Source organism: Suricata suricatta, chromosome 10, assembly GCF_006229205.1.
Source record: "Suricata suricatta isolate VVHF042 chromosome 10, meerkat_22Aug2017_6uvM2_HiC, whole genome shotgun sequence".
NCBI lineage: Eukaryota > Metazoa > Chordata > Mammalia > Carnivora > Herpestidae > Suricata > Suricata suricatta.
In genome coordinates, this window is record NC_043709.1 from 887841 (window position 1) to 908432 (window position 20592).

Here is a 20592-nt window from a genome sequence, read left to right on the forward strand (position 1 = left end):
TCATTTGGGGGGGAGTGTCTGACGAGGCTCGCGTGGGGCTTGGTTTGTCAGTGCGGAGAGGCGTGTTTCCTCCCGTTGTTGAGTGGTTTGTCCGGGCCCCGGAGGTCGGCGCGCCCCTGCAGCCCGGGCGGCGTCCGCGGGCGGGTGGCGGGGCCGCCCTGCCTCCTCCGCCTCTTCAGATGCCAGTGTGGGGCTCGTCGTCGCCAGCGGTGCCCACCCGGTCCTTCAGTTTTCCCCTCGGTCCCACTGTTGTCACGGGAGCCGAGAGGATGGCGTCTTGGTCTTGGCCCCCATCTCGGGAAGCCTCTCCCGTGCCTGTCCCAGCCCTGCTGGCAGGACCCTCGCCCCCGGCCCTCGGTGGGAGTTGCGGCCGTGGGTGGCCTGTTGCTTTTCCGTGTCTGTCGAGACGCTCGTGCTCTGCCCTGGCGTCTGCGGGGGTCCTGTCGGTGGCCCTTGTGACCCCAGGAGCGCCCTTGACTCGCCGGATGGATCTCCGCTCGCGGTGGCAGGGGTATTTTGTGCCCGAACGGACTGGGTTTCCGCATCGCTTCAGTTTTGTGAGGGTGTTTGCCAGGAGTTAGGCCTTTTGCCCCCGCGCCCCACGCTGGGATGTCCACGTCTCTGTCCCCGGCTGGCGGCAGGGGCTGCGTCCGCCTGGCCCTCCGGTGGCCGAGCTCTTCGGAAGCACTGTCTGTTTTCTTTTGGGGGCGGGAGGAGGATGTGAAACTCGGTTCCTTCCGAAAATCAGTGCTGTGATCGTGTTGGGGTTTCCTGTGCGCTCTGGAAGTCGTTTTGGGGAGCTGTGCCTTCCTGTGGGCGCTTTTCCCGAGTCCGTCGCCACGGTTGTCCTCTGAGCAGGTCCCGGCTCGCCTGTCCCTCCGCCCTCGCGCCGCGCCGGCCCCTGAGAGCGGTGGGGCTTCCTTGCGGAGACGGCCCTCGTCTTCCTGTTTCCGTTTCTTTGATTTTGACTTTTTGTCTTTTCCCCTCAGCTTCATGGAGGTGTCCTTGACGGACGGTCTCGTAAGGTTGAGGTCACGGTGTGATGACGCGAAACCCGTGGGTGTCGGGGTTTGGCACGAGGCTCCGCGTGCCGTACGTGGTGCAGCCCCAGGTGGCAGCGGTGGCGCCGGTGACGGGCTGCGGCCCGGGTCCTGCGGCGGGCTTCCCGCCTTGCCTCGGCCCGGGGCTTCGTGCCGGGCGAGTCCGCCGTTCTCCTTTCCGAGGCGCATCACCCACCAACAGAATTCTGAGCAGCATCGCAGTGCCTTCCCCGTTTTTGACTTGAAACCCAGCATTTTTCACCCTAAGAGCCAATAGCAGAAAGCCGTCATCTGGAATATTCAAAGTAGGCGCGTGTCACGACGCTCACCGATTTTGAAAGTGAATCGAGTGGAACCTGTGTAGTTGGGCCGTGTGCGTTGGCATCTCCCTTCTGCCCCCCAGGGTGACCGCTGTCCGTGATCGCTGGGCCTCGAGGGTGGAGGTTTCTTCCCAGTCCGCTGCCAGCCGGCTGGAGCAGGATGGCGCCGGGCGCAGTGGGCGCTGGGTGTAGCGCTGCGGAAGTGGGCTCCGAGGGGACTGGTCGTGGACGGGTGTCCTTCCTGCTCCCGTGGACGGGGGCCTCCTCCTGGCCACGCGCGAGCACGTTGTGCAGAGAAGTTTTATCGAAGCGAGGTGCTCGCTTTGTTTTATTTTATTTTTTTTTTAATGTTTGTTTTTGAGATGGAGAGCATGAGCGGGGTAGAGGCAGAGAGAGAGGGAGACACAGAATCTGAAGCAGCTCCAGGCTCCAAGCTGCCAGCACAGAGCTCGATGCAGGGCTTGAACCCACAAACTGTGAGAACCTGACCTGAGCCAAAGCCGGACGCTCAACTGACTGAGCCACCCAGGCGCCCCCAAGGTGCTCACTTTAAACTGATGTTTCAACTGCCCTTCCGTTGGATCCTCCCTCAGTTTCTCCAGAAGCCTGGTCATTTTTCCTTCGGAGGCACGTTGTGCATGAGATTTGTTCACAAAGGCTTGAGAAAATCAGACTTTTGATCCTTTTGATGAACCTTTGCTGAGTACTGCATTTTTTAAAACAGTATTTAGAGTGAAATACAGGATGAGAACATAAAGCAGGTGCATACCACAGGGTGGGCAGCCTCGCTCCCCCCCCGTGTCCTTGAGAAGGCAGCACCCGGCCCACGCCCCGCCCGTCCCCAGGTCTGCCGCTGTCTTCACCTGTGCGGCACGCAGCTTCTTACCCTCTTTCTGGACCCCTGGCTGTGCTGCGCTTTCACAATCGCAGGAGTCCTTTCTGTTTCTCCTCTTGTGAAGGCTCCTGTGGTCTCTTTCCCTTTGGGGTCCAGCTGTTGAGGGAGCTGCGGCCCCGTCCCCTGGCCAGGCTTGCGTGGCAGCATTTCTGATGTGTTCTAGCGCCCCCTTCTCCCCTCCGCTTGCTGTCTGCCCATGGCTGGGCCGGGGGCTCGCCGGGTGCAGGGCCGACGGGGGTCTGCTCAGGTCTGGCACCACTTCTGGGAGGCGCGTGGTGGGTGCCCCATGCCCACCCTGCTCCCTCGGGACCGGATGGCCAGCTCGGAGTGTGGTTTTCCAGTGAGTACTCCAGGACATCTCATAACACGTTCTCGTCAAAGCCTCGTGCTCGTGTCTTTGAGCTGATTGTGACTCAGAAATCCTGACTCTGGGGGAGACCATGGCTTGTTCCGTGAGGTTCAGTGTCTTTATAAGCTGTTGTCAAACAGCGTTTCTTCACACGGTTAAGAAATACTCTTTTTTTACGGTGCCTCTGTTGCCTATTGAAATAGCTGAGTGTGCCCTGGCGCTGGAGAGGCCCCTGTCTGTGTAGGCACAAGTCCTCTGAGCGTGTGCATCAGGGCCCGGGCACCTCACTGCACAAGATCCTGCCTCCAGAAGAGTGGTAGAGCAGACAGACAGACTCCCCACCAAAGACAGCACCCATGGGGTGCCCGGGACAGCACAGCCCCGCTCCAGCGAGGGGCACCGCATGTATGGCTGTGAGCAGCATCCGGGTGCTCCCCAGTGCCACTTTGGAGGTGCTCTCGGCTGCTGCTGACTGGTGTCCTCTCCCGGCCTCCTGCTGAGGCGGTGGGACCCAGAGACCTTGAATGTGCAGACCTGGGGCCCCATGGTCACGGGCAGGCTGTGGACAGACTTTGGGTTCTGTATCTTCTCACAGAAAGCTCGCGGCGTCTCCCTCCGGGATTTGACAAGGCTTCTCCGGCAAAGCCCCCGGCCTGTGACAGGAGCTGTCCCCTAAGCCGGTTTCTCGGTATCGGGTCCCTGTGTGGGACAGATGGTCGAGCTGTGAGCTTTGGCAGAAGGGTCAGTACTGGTTTCCTACAGGGCATGAGGGTCGTGCTGACCCCAGGAGGAGGGCAGCCGTGCCCTTTGGAACTCAGTACAGAGGCCGACCGACAGCATTATTTGGAACAATCTTGGAAATGAGCTGGAGCTCTTTTTTTTCTTTAAATTTTTAAAAATTTTACAGTTTATTAATTTTGAGAGTGAGCGTGGGAGAGAGGCGGAGAGAGAGGAGCCCAAGTGGGCCGCGTGCTGTCAGCACGGAGCCCAGCGTGGGGCTGGAGCCCACACACCGTGCGATCACAGCCTGAGCCGAAGCCAGGAGTTGGGCACTTAACCGACTGAGCCCCTGGGCGCCCCATAGAGCCATTGACTTTTTTGGTCATTGATTATTTTGTGAAACTTAAGATTTGTGTTCTCCAAAAAATGCAGTCTTAAAATTTCTTGGTTTCGCTTGACATTTTGATATTTGGTGTGCAATGAGGAACATCTCATTGCATTTATATTTTTATTAAAGATTTAGCTTATGATTAAATTTATCTTCTCTTTCGGTGTCCTCGTGAGTCAAATTGATGAGTTGTTGCTTTGATTTGGCCCAAGGACGACAGGGCCGCGGGAGCCCTTTGGCCTCTGAGGGGGCCTCTGAGGGGTTCTGAAGTGAGCACTTTCCTCCATGCAAGTGTTTTCACAAAGCCTTTGCATTTTATGGTCCCGAAAGGGTGCTGCCTCCTGGTGGGGACCTGCACCGTCTCGTCCTTCCCTCTTGAGGACACCTGTGCCCCCTCACCTCCACCCTTCGTGACCGTCTTACTTGGTCACTGGATACATCAGCATGTGTGCACCCTGCGCGACGTGTGAGGGGCGGAGAGTTTTGCTCAGCGTGTGTCCGCGTCTGATCTGGCTGGTCTGGCGGACCCTCGAGGGCGTTCCCGGTGGGCGGAGCCAGCGGGCGGCCGCAGGTGGGGGCCGCACGAGGCAGCAGTTCGCCTGCGTGGCCCAGAGTGGCCGAGAAGGTGTGCATGGCTGTCTGTGAAGTGACCCTGTCCTTCCTAGTGTCCACAGTGAAATGTTCACGTACTCCTTAAAGCTAAACTCTGAGTTTTTCCGTGTTCTAGATTAAATAGGATTGCGAATCAGGTGGCTATCCAGCGGAAGAAGCAGTTTGTAGAGAGAGCCCACAGCTACTGGCTGCTCAAGAGGCTGTCCAGGAACGGCGCCCCCCTGCTGCGGCGACTCCAGTCCAGCCTGCAGTCCCAGAGGAGCACGCAGCAGGTACGTGGTCCCTGGCCCCCGGAGCCGCACCTGGTGGAGCCCATCAGGCCCCAGGCTCCCCGTCTGCGAGCCCCGGGCCTGTCCGCTTCTAGAAGCGCAGGCGGACCCGGGGTGCCTGTGCCACTGCTGCCTTGGCGGGGGGGGCGGGGAGGCCGGGCCCCGTGGCCGCAGACCTGTGCTGGGCTGGGAGTTTGGGCTTGGGGACCGTGCCCGGAGCGGCTTGTTTCCAGGGCCCTGCTCTGAGGCCGGTCCGCGCTGACCCCGATGGGCGGGGGAGAGGAGAGCTGGATGAGAGAGAAGAAATGGGGTTTGCTTTTTTTGTTAAGTTTTTTGTTTATTTATTTTTGACAGAGACAGAGACAGTGTGAGCAGGGGAGGGACAGAGAGAGGGAGAGAGAAAGAATCCCGAACAGGCTTTATGCTGTCAGCTCGGAGCCCCACGAGGGGCCCCAACTCATGAAAGCGCGAGATCATGACCTGAGCCGAAACCAAGAGTCGGACACTTAACTGACTGAGCTCCCCAGGCGCCCCAGGATTTGCTTTTTAAAATAACAAAACCAAACAGGCTCTTGAATTTTAGTAAATTTGGGTTTGTAGAGCCATCCAGTAGTGTAAAGCAGTTCTAAAAGAACAGATTTAGAAAGTAAGAAATTGGCTCTGTGAGACATCACAAAAATAAATGGAACACAAAAATGGTTTTTCGGCGCGTTGCCCCAAAATTTTGCTTGGCGCACTTCATGTTGCGGGGACTCGGGCAGCTTTGTGGGGAGGGAGAGCCGTGTCCGTGCCGGGCCTCCGGCTGGGGCGCCCGAAGGACGCTTCTCTGCCACTCAGGGCCGGCGCGGGGACTGTCCTTCCAGCACGTTCGCGTTGGGTCTCTGTGGCTGCCATGCTGCCTGGCAGGCTTTCTGCGCTCGTGCTGTCTCTCTGTCTCTCTCTCAGTCCTGGGTTGCCGGGTGGCTGAGCGTGTTGGGGGGCTGGAGGGGACGCATGCGGTGGGACACGATCCCCGGGGTTCTCCGGGCTGGAGTCCCCTCCGCCGCCGTGCCCTGCTCTCGGGCCACAGCTTCCTGGACGCCGCGCGGCTGGGTCGGGCGTGAGGCCGTCCCTCCCGGTGGCGGCAGAGCGGCGGCCTGGAGAGCGGGTGGTGGTGGGCGAATGGACGGCTCGTTTGACCCACGCTCCGGGAGGGGCCCTCCCGTCCCTCTGGTGTCCCTCCTTCCCGGTCACGGCTGGAGCCCTGGGCGAGCGGGTCCCTGTCCCCTCGCTGCGCCCGGCCTGGGTGACGGGGCCAGCCCTAGGGAGCCTGTCATCTGGACTTTCTCTGATTCTGTGGTGACAAAAAAAGGTGAAGTATTAACACGTTTAAATGTTCAGTTAAAAAAAAAGTTACAGATTTTAATATCTTTTCTATACTTTTGAAAACCCACAGCAAAACTGAAAATTCTGGGCGTCTGTGGGGTTGCCCTTGATGCCTTTTCCATCTGTGAGGAAGGGAGGACCTGATGCCCTTCTGAGGGTGTGGCGGCCCGGGCCAGTGTCCTGTGCCTGCGGTGGCGCCTGCGTCCCGCCCGGGGACGTCCTAGGGGTGGGGGAGGGAGGGTGGTGCTGGTCTGAGGACCCAGCACACTGAGGGCTGCTCAGTCTGCAGTCCTGGCTACGTTGGGCGCGTGCACTTGTGAGGCCCGGCTGTGCAAAGGCCTCGGGGTGCACTGGGGCCGCGGGCTGGGGTGGATACATCCCTGGTGTCTTCTGTGTGCGGCCCACCCTGGGGGCTGTGTGCATCCGGCACACGCTGGGGTCTGGGGGCTCGGATCCACGGTGAACCTCGCGTCACACTGGGAGTCTTCGGTGGTGACGGCTGCGTGTTCGTCTCTCTTCCCCTAAAGGGTGAGGGAGTTGGTGTCCGCCTTCAGGACTTTGTGCCCAGGGACAGGTGAGCCGGTGGAGACGGCCGGCCTGGGGCTTCCACACACGAAAGCAGCGTGTAGGGACAGGAAGATGAGATGTGGGACGTTCGCATCCTTGGTACAAGGGACCGCGTGGATTTCATGTACGACTTCAGCGGTGACCCCCGGGAGCGCACCTGGCTTGACTTGCGGGGTGCGTTCGAAGCTCCCCTGTGCGGCTTGCATCGGCCGCCCCCCATTTGCCTCCTTCTGTGTTCAGACCATGCTTTCCTGTGTCAGCCTGTAACGGCTGACTTCTTTGTGGGGTCCAGAACAGTAACGTTCCATGTGGAAGGGACATTTAGGGCTTGGTGTGATGTTCATGTGTTTTTGAAAATTCAAAAATACTTGATGTTAGGTTCTAACTTGTCTGTGTGTCTGGGAGCCCACTCTGAGCCGGGCTCCGGAGGAGGTCAGGGGCAGCCCTTCCCTCCCATGACTGAGCTGGTGGGGAGGACAGGCAGGTGGACAGGACGAGCTGGTTTGAGGGCGAGGTCTCCCACGTCCGGGCAGGCGAGGGGCGTCGGATTGGTGGGCCCTCTGGGGGCCCTGCACGGCAGTCTTCGAGGGTCTGGCCGGGCCATTCTGGGCTGGCCTCCAGCGCAGCACGCCTGTGGGCACCTTCCCGGGGGCCTTTGTGGCGACCCTCTCCAGAGCCTGTCCTCCACCGTGCTCAGGTCCTGGCTGGCGTGAGGGTCAGGGAGCAAGTGCTGGGGGGCGGGGGAGGGCGAGGCCCCTGTCCGTCTTGTTTGTGTGCCCTGGAGCCGGCACTTCTCCAGCTCATAGGCGCGGCTCCGGGTCTTCTCTGCTGGCTTTAGGACAACACTGTCCCCCTTCTGTGCTGGGGGCACCGCTTCTCCCTACCCACCCTGCTGCTGCGGGCGTGAGGCTCAGCCCTGGGACCTGGGCCCCGCGTGCGCCCGGCTTTAGGGGCAGGGAGCCCTGCCTCTCGGGGGTCTTCCGTCCCCGGTAGCATCCTGGGCCCGGGGTAGATGTGCTGGGGTCCTCACCCCTCGGGGCTGCCCTGCCCGCCCTCCCCATCCGGGCGTCCTCCCACGGGTCAGGTGGAAGGTGGCTAGCGTGGCGTCCTAACCTCCTCTTTCCTGATAGCGTCTTGGGACCAGAAACTACTTGGCATTTCTCTTGTCTTACGGAGTCTTTTAGGATAGGTTTTACGTAGGAAATAAAGGTCCCTGAAGAGCAGAGTCCGGACACTCAGGCCTGCTTGTGTGGTGAAGCTGTGCGAGTCGAGTCAGAGCCTATGCTGCAGGTCGTCGTGTGAGCAGAGTGGCCGTCAGTGGCATCCCCAGGGTTCCCCATGCAGAGCAGGGAGTGTGGCGGATGCGCCAGGTGGCCCCCACCAGCTCTCGCCGGCTGCAAGGGTCGCCAGTTTCCAGACTGTGTATTCAGACTAATGGACAGGGTGATTTTCAGATTTTTAGATGCTTTTGGGGAATTTGGTTTTCTAGATCTGTTTTTTTATTTACTGATTGACCATGTTTCTACAGCTGCTCTTACTGTTAATGCCTGAGATTGTTACAATTTTTTTTTTTAAAGGAGGCTCCACGCCCGATGCGCGGCCCGGCGCAGCCCACGTCCTCTGATGAGTCTCTCGCCCTACCGCCGGGTGCCCCGTTCCATGCCTGACACTTTTACATAAAGCTCGTTTGCGATCTCTCTACCAAACGTGGGCTTGACCTCACCACTCCGAGATCGAGAGTCGTGCGCTTTGCTGACTGAGCCAGCGGGGGGCGCCCCTACCCGGGACTTAAATTTACGTGAAAAGAGCCTCTGTGACTCACATCTGGCGGGTCTGAGGCTGCCTCCCGTGGAGCCGGGGAGTGCCCGCGGGGGAGGTGGTGGCCCAGCCTTCTTGTCCCCTTGCTGGCGAGGAGCGCCTTCGTAGCCTGGTTGTGGCGGTGTGCCCGCAGCCCCTGCAGTTAGAGCCCCGTGTCACAGCCCCGTGTGTGCGTGTGACCTCAGAGGCCGTTTTCACCCGCGAGGCGCTCAGCGTTCAGGCAGGGAGTGAGGGCTGTCCAGGGTATGGGGCTCCTGCCTGGTGGGTGTGCTCTTTAGCTCTGTCTGGGGGGGACCCCAGGAGCAGAGGGGTCTGATGGTGGGCAGCCTGCCTGCGGCCGTGGCTGTGCATCTGTCCGCAGGAATGCTGAGCTGGAACCGGCTGATGTGGGCCTTCCTCCCTGTCCAGGCCATGTTCGTGCGCAGGCACAGTCGGCGTCCTTGCCACTGTGGTCGGGAGGCCTGTGTGGGGACAGAGGGGACATCTTAGCAGAGCTGGGGTTGGGGGCCAGCTAGGGGAGCACCCCGCCCACCCCTTCCTCCGCCGTCTGTGCTGGGCCCACCAGGGAGCCATGTGCGGGCGCAGGGGTGCCTTTAGTCATGACGCAGACCGAGAGGGGTGCTCGGCTCCTGGTCCGCGGTGGCGCTGGCCGTGCGCCGCAGTGGAAGGCGGGGTCTGCAGCTGAGGACAGGCGGCCGCCGCAGGAGCAGACGGTGACCCCCCGCCCCCGGCCTGGGCAGAACCCAAGGGACAGGAAGGGAAGGGTGGGGCCTCGTGGAACCTGGAGGAGGGCCTGGCCCTGGGCAGGGCAGTGAGGGACGCGTGGACAGGAGCACGGGGGACCTTGGTTGTAATTTCCTGCAGGCAGAGTGGTCCCCCTCCCCGTGTGACAAAGCCCTCTCTGGCCGGCGTGCAGAAGTCCTTGGGTGCTGCGGGCTCGCTCGCTGGTGTCCCTGTCTGGTGCCATGGCCCGAGCAGTTCTTCCTGCTGTTGCCATTGGCAGGCGCCTGGAGGGGGCGGCCGTCAGCCTGCTATCTGCCGCCTTCTGCCTCTTTGCTTTTCCGTGTGGTGTTTCTGTGTTTGAGGACGCCAGAGTGGGGAGGGTCGTTTGGGGTTGGTGGCACGCATGCTCCACCAAGGAAGGAGGAGGCGCTGAGTGGTGACCCCAGGCTGCCGAGTTAAGAGCTGCTGGGTGTGGGCGTGTGACGCGGGCGTTGGACAGCCCCCCCCCCCCCCCCCCCGGTCCCCACGCGGGCTGGGCCTTGGGGTTTGCCCCCTGGGCTGCCCCGTCCAGTCCCGGTGCCCTGGGTGCGCGCCGTGGGTCCTCCTGGCGCAGCAGGTCGGGCAGGCTCTTGGGGCAGGCATGGTCTGCGGCACCCCCGGGAGGGGGTCTTAGGCTGACTTCCAATTAATTTTCTCAGAGAGAAAACGACGAGGAGATTCAGGCTGCCAAAGAGAAGCTGAAGTACTGGCAGCGGCTGCGGCACGACCTGGAGCGCGCGCGCCTGCTGATCGAGCTCCTGCGAAAGCGGGAGAAGCTCAAGCGGGAGCAGGTGAGGCCTCGGAGGGCCCCCGGGGAGGGGGAGGGCCCCCGGGGCGGTAGGACGAGGGGGGCGGCGGGGCGGGCCGCCGGGGAGGGAGCGTGACCGAGGGCTGTGTCCGCAGGTGAAGGTGGAGCAGATGGCCCTGGAGCTTCGGCTGGCGCCGCTCACGGTGCTGCTGCGCTCCGTGCTGGACCAGCTGCAGGAGAAGGACCCGGCTCGGATATTCGCCCAGCCGGTGAGCCTGAAGGAGGTGGGTGCTCACGCTCGGGCGGCGGGCCGCCCTGCGGCTTCTCCAGTGACGGGGTAGCGCGTGCGCTTACTCAGCTCCTGGGCGGGGGTTCTCTCGGACGTAGTTTTTAAGTTCTGTTTCATTTTAAGAGAGTGAGAAGCGGTGGTGGAAGCGGGCTCTGGGCGGGAACGTGGCAGTGGCGGGAGGCTGTCCGCCCGGACGAGTGCATGGGCTGCTGGGGGTTTGGTTTGGGGAGCTGAGTGAGCAGGGCCCCCAGCAGTGAGCGTCCCGGGTGCCGTGTGTGTGTGTGTGTGTGTGTGTGTGTGTGTGTGTGTGTGCGTGCGTGCGTGCGTCTCGTGTTACGTAGCGGGTGTGCTGCTTGTGTAGAGCAAACAAGCGTCCTTCTGTTTGTAAATGATTATTTTTCCTCCTTGAAATTAGGTGCCAGATTATTTGGATCACATTAAACATCCCATGGACTTTGCCACAATGAGGAAACGGTTAGAAGCTCAAGGGTATAGACACCTCACTGAGTTTGAGGAGGATTTTAATCTCATTGTAGATAACTGCATGAAGTACAATGCCAAGGACACGGTGTTTTATAGAGCCGCCGTGAGGCTGCGCGATCAGGGCGGTGTCGTTCTGAGGCAGGCCAGGCGCCAGGCGGACAGCATCGGCTTCGAGGCGGCCTCGGGGATGCACCTGCCTGAGCGGCCTGCCGCGGCCCCTCGGCGGCCTTTCTCCTGGGAAGACGGTAAGCACCGGCCCCGGGCGCGGGCGGGAGAGCGCCCTCCCTCGGGCTGGGGCCCCGCGTTTCCTCGTGGCCTCGTGACGAAGGGGAAGGCGTGGACTCTGGAGGCGGCTCTAACCCGGCTCTCTGGAAGTACTGTGCTTTCAGCGCGTCAGCCTGCGCGTGTTTTTCACAGTTTACTTTTCATTTACCACGTGCTGTGTGTTCTCCACACCTTGCACGGTTCCGTTCAGAGCGGGCACATTTCAGGGGCCTAGAGAGACCCGTGTGGCCAGTGGGGACAGCCTGGGCCTGCCTGCTTCAGGCCAGGAAGTGGGTTAGTTGGGGGCTTGCACCCCGGCTGGGCTTTGATCTACTTGTGAGGACATCTGTGGCCGAGGAAAGGCCCCAGGAGCGGCCATGTGCCCACGGGGCCCCGGCGGCCCGGGCCTCGGGTGCGGTGCGGTAGTCTGTCTGTTCATTTGTTTCTGTCCTTGGGGACGGGGCCTGCCCTCTGGGGCCTTGCCCGGGCCACCACGCTGCAGCCACCAGGCGACCTCTCTGCAACAGGAGGGGGCTTGCGGGCCGCTGCGTATCGGGTCTTTGACGGATGGGCGTGTGGGTGACCGTGGTGTTTCCTCAGTAAAAGTTTGACGCCCAGGTTGTCACTGGGGGCAGGTTCGTGGGTGGGAATTTCCTCAGCGTCCGTGCGGGGACGTGGCTGAGCTAGCGGAACGCAGGTCACGTCCAGTCTGTGCGGGCGCCGGCCACCTTCATGCTGATGCCCACGGGCCAGGCCGTTGTCTTTGGGGCTACAGAGGACGTGGTTTTTGTTTTCGTGAACGTGTTGGAGGCTCTGTTACTCGTGAAGTTGTGCCGGAGGCGGCGCTGCTGTGCGTCTGGCGTTCCTTCTTCACGACGCTGGTGTGTCGGGGCTTCGTGGAGGCCACTGGGGCCTGCAGCAAACGTTTGTTTGCTCGTGGAGGAAGGTGCCACTCGCTCCCGATGCGCATGCTGTGGCTTCTGTCTCCCCTCCTCTCGGTTGTATCTTAGATCCGAGGAGTGGGTTCTCTCCTAGCCCCCTTTCACTGATCTAAGGTAGTCAGCACTTGATAAATTTTGTCTTGTTGGAATTAAGAACTCTAGGGATTTTTGTAGTAAATAGGCCTGGAATGGAGAACCGTCAGTGGAGGGTGTGGGTAGAGCCGCACCGCGCTCTGGGTCTAGAGCAAGGCTCAGGCGGGGGCCGTGGGGCGGCGACAAGCAGATAGTGCGGCTCCCACATGGACCCTTGCCCTGTCTGCACAGGTGGCCCCGGGCGTGTGGTCAGCAGAGCCCCCCCACCACGGGGGGCGGCCCTGGTGAGCCTCCCCCGGCCCCGCTGCCGGCCTTCCCTGGGGAGCTCGGCTTGGGCGTGGCCTGGGAGAGGCGCCGGCCCTCCTGCGGCGCACGGTGTCCCCGTGCCCCCGGCCGGCCGTGGACGCACAAGCTTTCCTCCAGGGGAGTCCCGACAGCCACGGGGTGGAAGCTGGTCTCCCTGTGGCAGCGGCCTGTCGTGGGTTTGGAGTGAGCAGGGAGGGGCACTTGGGCCTCCCTCGGGCAGGGCCTGCGCTAGCGAGGTGGTCTCGGCGGGGGTGGGGAGGTACCAGTGGCTGATGACTGACTGTGTCCTTCGACTTCAGTGGACAGGTTGCTGAACCCGGCCAACAGGGCCCACATGGTCCTGGAGGAGCAGCTGAGGGAGCTGCTGGACAAGCTGGACCTCACGTGCGCCATGAAGTCCAGCGGGTCCCGGAGCAAGCGGGCCAAGCTCCTGAAGAAGGAGATCGCGCTCCTTCGGAACAAGCTGAGCCAGCGGCAGAGCCAGCCCCCGCCGGCGGAATCAGGTATTGGAGGCTTTGAAGAGGAAGGTGCTCAGCTGGGGCAGGAGACGGGGGAGGAAGGTAAGCACACGCTCGGCGTCCGGCTCCCCCCCTGCCCGGCGTCCCCACCAGGCTCGTTTCCCGTCACTTGGTGTCATCTGGGGGGCATCATGGCATCTAGGCAGTCACAAAGCTGACGACGCAGAATAAGCCCTTTTTTCCAGCTTGTTCCTGGGAAACTATTTAAAAGGAGTGGCTTCGGCCTTGTGCGCCCCCAGGACGGTCGTGGGCCAGACGTGGTTTCTGTGACCAGGGCGAGGGCTGTTTCCTTCCGTCAGAGCGGCGCTCGAGCGGGTCCTGACGCCAGTCCCGGGAGTGGTCAGAGGGCGGAAGGTGACGCACACGCCGTCACCAGGGAGCAGGAGCTGACCTGAGCTGCCCCGTGGGCCTGAAGACATGTCACACACCCAGCGGTGACAGCTGGCCACCTTAACTGGGGCGTGTGTCTGGGAGAGGGGCTGGACCTCGGGGACGTTTCTGTAGATAGGAAGTAAATGAGGAGAAATGTGTCCACCCTGTGCTGACGTGAGCCTCAGCCCAGGTGGCTGCGGGTGGCGGACCTTGGGCTCGGGACACGCACGGTCAGTGGTTTGAGCGGTTTGAGCGCGTGGAACCCAGGAGAAGCGCTCTCCTGGTGTCAGCGTCTGCACCGCTCAGGGTTCCAGAAGGGAGGGCCAGTGAGAGTCCGGCACCCGCCTGCCGGCTGCTCGGCGTGCGGTCCGAGTTTCCTCTCGTGTCTGGATTCGAACGGCAGAAGCAGCCGGACAGGCAGACTCAGAGTCGTTCCAGTTTGCTCCTTGGAAAGGCGCGTACGTGTGCCGGGGGTGTCTGTGGGCAGCGTGGCCCTGCGGTGTCCTGGTGGCGGCCACACGGTTTCTGGTGCGGGTGCTCCACATGCAGCCAGTCCCAGCGGTCAGCTTCGGTCTCCCTGAACCTGCCCCGGCCCCCGTGTCGCTGCTCTGCTGGGCGGCGCCAGCCCTTAGCTCTTACTCCTGGGAAGGGACTCGTTTGCACAGCTGAGGGCTGTTGACGCGGCCCTCCCCGGTTTCACACTGGCTGTCTGTCTTTCAGTTCACAGCGCCCCAGCCAGGTGCCCCTAGTGAGGGGTGCGGGCTCTAGACCCTGCTTTGCAGGGAAGAGAGGGGCGCCTCGGTCTTCATCAGGGCAGGAAGGACAGTTCTGAGCGCTTGCTCGCAGGGGCCTTGGTCCCCCCTCCCCTCATTGGCACTCACATCATCCTTGGGGCCCAGAGCAGCCCCAATCGCCAGGCCTGGAGTGGGGCGCACGGCTTCCCGCCCCCCGTCAGCTCCTCCCCTCCCGCTGCCAGAGCAGGTGTGCGGGCTGGGCTGGTCATCCTCTTTTCTTGGAAAAGCTACTCTTTGCATGTTATTTCCCCCGAAAAGAGTGAGTTGGGGGAAAGCTTGTCAACCAGTCGTTCACCATCCTCGGGGGCGGGGGGCGAGGAGCTAGTCTGGACTCTGTGTCTCCCCGGGTCGTCTGGCCGTCTCAGAGCAGAGGTCCGGTCCCCCAGCAGGCGGGCGCCCCCCCACTCCAGCCCACGGTGCGGCCCTGTGGTGCTCCGGTTGTTCTGAAGGAAGGTGCAGCACCGACAGAACCGTGTGGCGCATCAGGCCCCTGCTGAGAGAGGGCGGACGTCCAGGGTTTTGGGGAGGACCAGGCTACCTTCAGGAAGGCCCCGAGGGAGCAGCGGGGCCCCTGCGTGGGGGTGGGGGGCGTCATCCTGAGCAGACACTGTGAGCTGGGCTAGAGGGGGGCTCTCGATCCTTCCCGTGAGGCCAGGACCAGGCGTCTCCCGAGAGACCAGGTGCGGGACGTCGCTGGGACCCGCACGCGTCCCTACACGGTCTCCGTTGTCATTGGGCAGGGGTTTCGCTTGGCTGGGCGTGCTGAGGCACCCCCCCTCCCCCCGCAAGGGGGTGCCCGGGGGTGTTACTCTGCCAGTGGCCCTTCCTCACACCCCCCGTTTTGGGGCCTGTGAGTTGGCACTGTCTGTCGTGGGAGCTGACGGCTCGGCTGGGCAGGCCCGGCCCCGCAGCAGGTCCCGTCACCTGCTGGCGCTGTGTGGGCTGGAGCCGCTCTGAGAAAGCTTGCTTCTGGGCGGCTCACTGGGTGCAGGGCAGTGGGAGAGCGAGCCACGGGCAGGCCAGGTGCAGGGTGCGGGCACCGAGTCGCCGACCTGGGCTCTTGCGTCTCATTGCTTGGATTCAGGTCGTGCTTTGAGCTCTGTCCCCACGTGTCAAGACCATGCCCCTCTCTTTCCCCAAAGGCTTTCCTGGGTCAGTGCAGTGCAGCTGCGGTTCCGCACAGCCGGCCGCCCCGCTCTCCCCACGCGTGACAGCGGGGCCAAGGACCCCGTCACGTCTGTGAAAGGTTCCCTTGGTCTGCAGTGTGTGCGTGTCACATTCTCCCTCTGGGGTCTCGAGGGAAGGAAGCCCGAGGCGGCGGTGCTGGTCAGGCGGCGTGCGGTCGTGGGCCAGAAGTGTCCCCGAGCTGCCCGTGGCTTTGGTGCGGGGTCGCGCTTCCGGAGTAGCCAGTCCCACCTCGGCACACCGAGGAGTGGGATTTCCGACACCGCTGCTTAGGTTTACAAACTCCGGAGTTGAATAGAGTTCTTTCTAGAAGGTAATGGAGCATTTCTCGAACGTAGGAGGATGATATAATTGTTAGCAGCCAGTGACTTTCGTGAGAATGTTTGTATTTTTTACAAGTTTGCTTATTCATTTTGAGAGGGAGAGCGTGAGAGAGTGAGCGTGGAGCCCAGCAGGGTTGAACCTGTGAACCCTGAGCTCACCAGAGTCAGATGTGTAGCTGAGCCCCCAGGTGCCCCACGCCCGTATTTGGTACGAGCTGCAGCGTGGCTTCTGCTCAGGGTCCTGACGGGACGCCGCCTCCGGGGGCGCTGGTGGCTGCCAGGCACAGTGGGGTTCAGCAGACACGGTCTGTCTTCTCCCCTTACGGCCGAGGAGAGCGAGGCTCGGGGCTTTGGCGACCCGCGCGGCTCTCCCAGTGCAGGTGGCAGTGTGTGTACCTGACCCCTGGCCCCATCCGCCTGCCCCGTTCATGCCCCAGAAATGCTTCCAGTGAGCTGCCCAGGCCAGCCGCGGGGTGGTTGTGGCCAGGCCCCAGGCCGCCTTTGGGTAGAAGGAGGGCTGGGGAGGCCCGTGTGAGGACCCAGCCGTTGCGTCTGGCGAGGGGTGTGAGGGCAGGAGAAGGCCCGGGGCGGGCCGAGCCCGAGAGGCAGGAGAAGGTATGGGTGGCCTCGGCGGTCCAGGGCCTGGTGTGCGTGGCCAGGGATGTGGGCATTTGGGGCGGGGGGGGCTGCTGCCCAGGCAGGAGCGGGCAGGCGGGGGGCTGAGCCAGGACGGGGATTGCCAGCTGGTAGCGCGGAGATGGCGGGAGGGCCAGGCTAGCCTGGCGAGCGATGGGGCCCCCTCGGCCTCCCGCGGTGGTGGCGCCGTGGCCGCAGGGATCGAGGCTGGCGCCCTGGTGCAGGGTCAGGCTGGGGAGAGGCTGGAGACGGAGACGGGAGGTGGCCATCGAGCCCAGGCGTGTGCGCGGGGGAAGGGGTGGCCGAGGCTCCTCTCAAGAGTGCCCGCCCGGCCTCGGGTCCTGTGCCCTCCAGGTCCTGTTTGTTCGGTCCCCCTGGGCTGTTTTTCTGAATCTGTTGGTGACCTTGAAGTGACGAGCGGGAAAGGCGCTCGCCCCGTGCCGACGTGTTTCGTGGTTCGCTGGGCAGCGGTGTGGCCGCGGACCCTTGCCGTGGCTTTCAGCTGCGGAGACGCTCCCCCGGTGCTCGGGTTGCCTGTGACGTGCCCGTGCAGCTTTGAGTGGCCCCGCAGGGCTGAGGCACCTGTCACGTTACTCGGAGAATTTTTAAAACATTTGCTCTGAGGCGGAAATGGAACTTAGGAGCTGGGTAGCTTTCTTCTTTCAAAATGACTGGATTTAATATTACTAACTTGTGTCTTTTCAAGTGGCCTTAGGGCAGTTTGCAGGCTCAACACAGTAAAAACTCCACCTGGTGGTAATAATATCAGTTTAGGATCGTGTGAATTGTTATTCTTGGTATTATGTCACGTGTCTCGTGGTCCCAAGCAGTGGCTTGTCCTAGAGGCTGCGCCCTTGCTGGCCAGCCCGCCTCGCCCCCCCAGGGCCTCCTCTCTGGGCCCTGGTGGCCAGCAGGCCAGCCTTCCAGGGCCGGGTGACAAACTGGTGTTCTGTGGGCTTCACAGACTTCTTGTTTTCATGTTAGTAATTTTAAGAAGCCTCTTAAATGAAGCTACAGTAGTCTTCTAAAGACTTTAGTTTTGTAAAGTCAGACTCTAGAAAAACTGCCCACGTTAGAGCATTTCAGAGCGTGGCGTGGAGACCTGAGGGGCGCTTTCCTGCCTCCGTGAGCCGCTCCCGGCCACTCGCCGCTCATCCGATGGGCTTTCTCCTCGCCCTGGGACGCCCTGGTCAGCGCGTGGACATGCTCGTGTCCTCCGGTTTGCTGGCTGCGCGGCCCCCGGGACTGTGGGAGTGCCCCGTTAGGCCCTACTGTAGTTAAGTGGGATGTTTTTCTTCCACAAGGTAAGTGAATTGTTGATTGCAGAAATTGTCATGAACTCGAATGATGTGTTACTGTTGACATATGTGAAGGAGTCGCTCACGGTTGTTTTCGGAGAGTCACTCTCTCCACCTGCGTGCCTGCACCCAGGGGGCCAGGCCGCCGTGGGCTCCGGTGTTAGGGACGCGCACGCAGTACAACCCGACGGGCCCTGCGCTGCTTGCAGACAGGATGTGTGATGCTTTGTTTCCGTAAATGAATTAGTGTTTTGGTGGACTTCACATTTATAGTAAGTTTTATAATAGATTTTATAATTACCAGTTTTCAAAAATCACTTTATTTATAATTTTTTCAGGAGATAAATCTCCCCCTAAACTTGAACCATCAGATGCATTACCTCTTCCTTCAAACTCGGAGACTAATTCAGAACCACCAACCCTCAAACCAGTAGAACTGAACCCAGAGCAGAGTAAACTATTCAAAAGAGTCACATTTGATAATGAATCACATAGCACTTGCACTCAGAGCGCACTGGTAATCGGACACCCTCCAGAGCCCACCCTCGCCAGTAGTGGCGATGCGCCGGCGGCGGCGGCCTCCGCGGTGGCGGAGCCATCAAGCGATGTAAACAGACGCACTTCTGTTCTCTTCTGCAAATCGAAAAGTGTAAGCCCCCCAAAGTCTGCCAAGAACACTGAAACCCAGCCAACTTCTCCTCAGCTAGGGACCAAAACCTTTTTGTCTGTAGTCCTTCCGAGGTTGGAGACTCTTCTGCAGCCAAGAAAAAGGTCGCGGAGCACCTGCGGCGACTCCGAGGTGGAGGAGGGGTCCCCGGGAAAACGCCTGGACACAGGTAAATGCCGCCCAGCGCCGCGGCGCCGCCTTCTTCCCCCAGGGTCTCGCGGAGTGGCTGGGCCGGCCCCTGGCCCCTGTTCACAGTTGGCCTTCCAGGGCCTCTCTGCCCCGGACGAGAGGCCGCCGCTGCAGCGTCCTCCAGGCTGGCGCCGTCTCGGGCCGGCGGGGGCGGGGTCGGCCCGGCGTGGTGGTTTCGCACATGCTGTGCGTCCCGGGAGCCCGGTGGTGCGGGAGCCGCTGCGCCTGGGGTGGGAGGGACCGCGTTGGGGGTGACGGTGGCCTGTGCCCTAGGCTCCGAGGGGTCAGCCCTTGGGACAGTTGCTCAAAGCACGTGGTGGCGTGTCTCGCCGTTCCGTGGCCCCGCGGGCGTGTGTGGGGAGAGGACCCCTGTCTGCGGGGTGACCGGGTCGTGTTTCTCGTGTCCTGCTGAGCTCTTGTGACTTCGGTCTGTTCGGTTCACCAGGAGGCTCCCGTCCACGTGCTGGAGTGGTAGCGCTTTCCGCGTCCCCCGTGCCGGGGTGAGGGAGGCGGCCTTTGTCTGGCATAGCCTCTAAGTACCTGCCCCCAGTAAAGCCGAGGGCCATTTCCTCGTGTCATCCTCACAGTGTGTGACACTGGCTGTGCCTCTGGCGCCTCCTCCCAGAGGTGCGACTGGACGTGCTTGTCCTCTGGGCTCTTGGTGCGGACTGAGGCGGGGGACCGAGACGGGGCACCGAGGCGGGGGACCGAGACGGGACTAAGGCAGGGAGGCTAGAGCGGGAGACTGAGGCCAGGGGGCCGAGGCGGGGGGCCTAGGTGCTGGTCCACCTCGCAAGTTGAGACGTGGAGCGCCTGTGCGTTGGCTGCCGAGTGTCGGGGGGCTTTCTGGTGAGGACGAGGTGACGCCCTTCCCCGCAGCACACGGTTGGTTCTTTGTGGCCCCGGTGACTGCTTATAAATTCTGTTTTGATGGCGCTTCTAACTAGTTTTCTGGAAATTCTGTGTTTGTGTGCTTATATTTTGATGGGTCGATACTGAGCCGGTCCTTTGAAAATAACGTTAAAGCCTGTCTTGTTTCTGAGCTATGTGCCGCCGTGTGGTCCCATGTGCGGGCGGAGCTCGTGTCCCACTGGCGGTGCGCGGTCACTGGGTGGGTCGTGGTACGAGGAGGGAGCCAGGGGCGAGCTGGGTCGCTCGTGTGACAGGGCGGTTCCCCCGTGGCCGCAGCTCCTGGGCCTCCCGCTGCCCCAGCGAGCCTCCCTCCCCTGGCTGGCAGCGTCCGGTGCCGTTGCGGGCCCTGCAGGAGCGTCCGTGCGCGGGCCGGGGTGCGTCTGCTGCGGCGCCCACGCCCTCTGAGCCTGACTGACGCCAGGTGTTTGCTTTCTTGTTCCAGAGTGGCAGTAGACACAGTGGATGCGTGATGAGCCCTGTCGCCCTCCCGCGTGGCCCGGGAGTCTTAGTGGCGCTAGGAGCTGCCCCGCACGCGGGCCCGCCGCTGCAGCCCGGCTCCCGTTTCTGGCTCCACCTCGCCTCCGCCTCCTGTGCCCTCTGCGCGCCCCGCGCCCCTCCCTGCGAGCGGCGCTCTTCACTGTCTGAGGACTCAAACTGTCTGAACCTTCTGATTTTCCCAAAGATTCATCCCTGTGCTCTGCCTTGTAGGGGTTTTCTGGTGGCCCGTGCCCGCCGCAGCATTGCCACGTTAGCGCAACCGCACAGGCCTTCGTTGGCAAGCGCTCGGCCCCCGGGGGCCCGCTGCGCTCCGGCCGTGGGCGGCACTGCGGGCCCGGCTCCGAGCCCCTGACTGCTCTTCCGGGGCCCTCCGGCTTCCTCGGCCTCCTGTGGCGCGCCTGCCGTTCCTGGGCCAGCTGATTCGTGCACGTGGTGTGCACGCACGCGATGCTGAGATGGGGAGAGAGGCCGAGACAGCAAGAGCCAGACAAGGAGACAGAGAGACACAGAGACAGTCTAAGAAATAGATGCAGACAGGGAGACAGAGACAAGGAGAGACAGTCAAGGAGAGAGACGGAGAGACTAAGAGGTTGTCTTGCTGGTCCTCAGGCTGCGCAGGGCGGCGCCCCGTCACACTGAATGGCTTTTCCACTGTTTTCCAGGTTCTCACTCTAACTACTAACACGCTGGGTAGCTCACTCTTTGGATCCTAATTATTTTCTCTTGTTCAACTTGGACTGGAGTTCTGCTAAGCGGTCGTGGGGAACACAGAAAGGTCGCTGCATCCTTGTGTGTCACGTAATTCTTGTGGAGGACGCTGGAGCACCCGTTCAGCCACCTTCCAAACCAAAGCCCAAACTGCAGCACTCGGAGGAGCTGCGCCCCGCCCGCCCCTCCTGGGAGCCCCAGCCAGCCGCCCGGGAGGAGCGGCGCTGCGCAGGCCGCAGCCGGCAGGGCCCGGCCCCCTGGGT

General features: G+C 62.0%; 1 protein-coding gene across 8 annotated transcripts in view; it reads left to right on the forward strand.

Annotated features, from left to right (window-relative positions):
- The window catches only part of BRD1 (bromodomain containing 1), a 36992-nt gene that overhangs the window by 10025 nt on the left and 6375 nt on the right, over positions 1–20592 (forward strand). Inside the window, exons 2-9 of one of the 8 annotated variants that reach the window (XM_029953226.1) lie at positions 4440–4596; positions 9765–9896; positions 10009–10137; positions 10558–10870; positions 12529–12789; positions 17694–18004; positions 18087–18191; positions 19566–20319. In XM_029953226.1, the coding sequence (XP_029809086.1) occupies positions 4440–4596; positions 9765–9896; positions 10009–10137; positions 10558–10870; positions 12529–12789; positions 17694–18004; positions 18087–18191; positions 19566–19973 (1816 nt within the window). In that variant the 3' untranslated portion in view covers positions 19974–20319. Of the gene's footprint in view, positions 1–4439; positions 4597–9764; positions 9897–10008; positions 10138–10557; positions 10871–12528; positions 12790–17693; positions 18192–19565; positions 20320–20592 lie in introns of those variants that run through there. The other 7 variants (XR_003914071.1, XM_029953224.1, XM_029953227.1 and 4 more) reach the window with 7 other exon arrangements.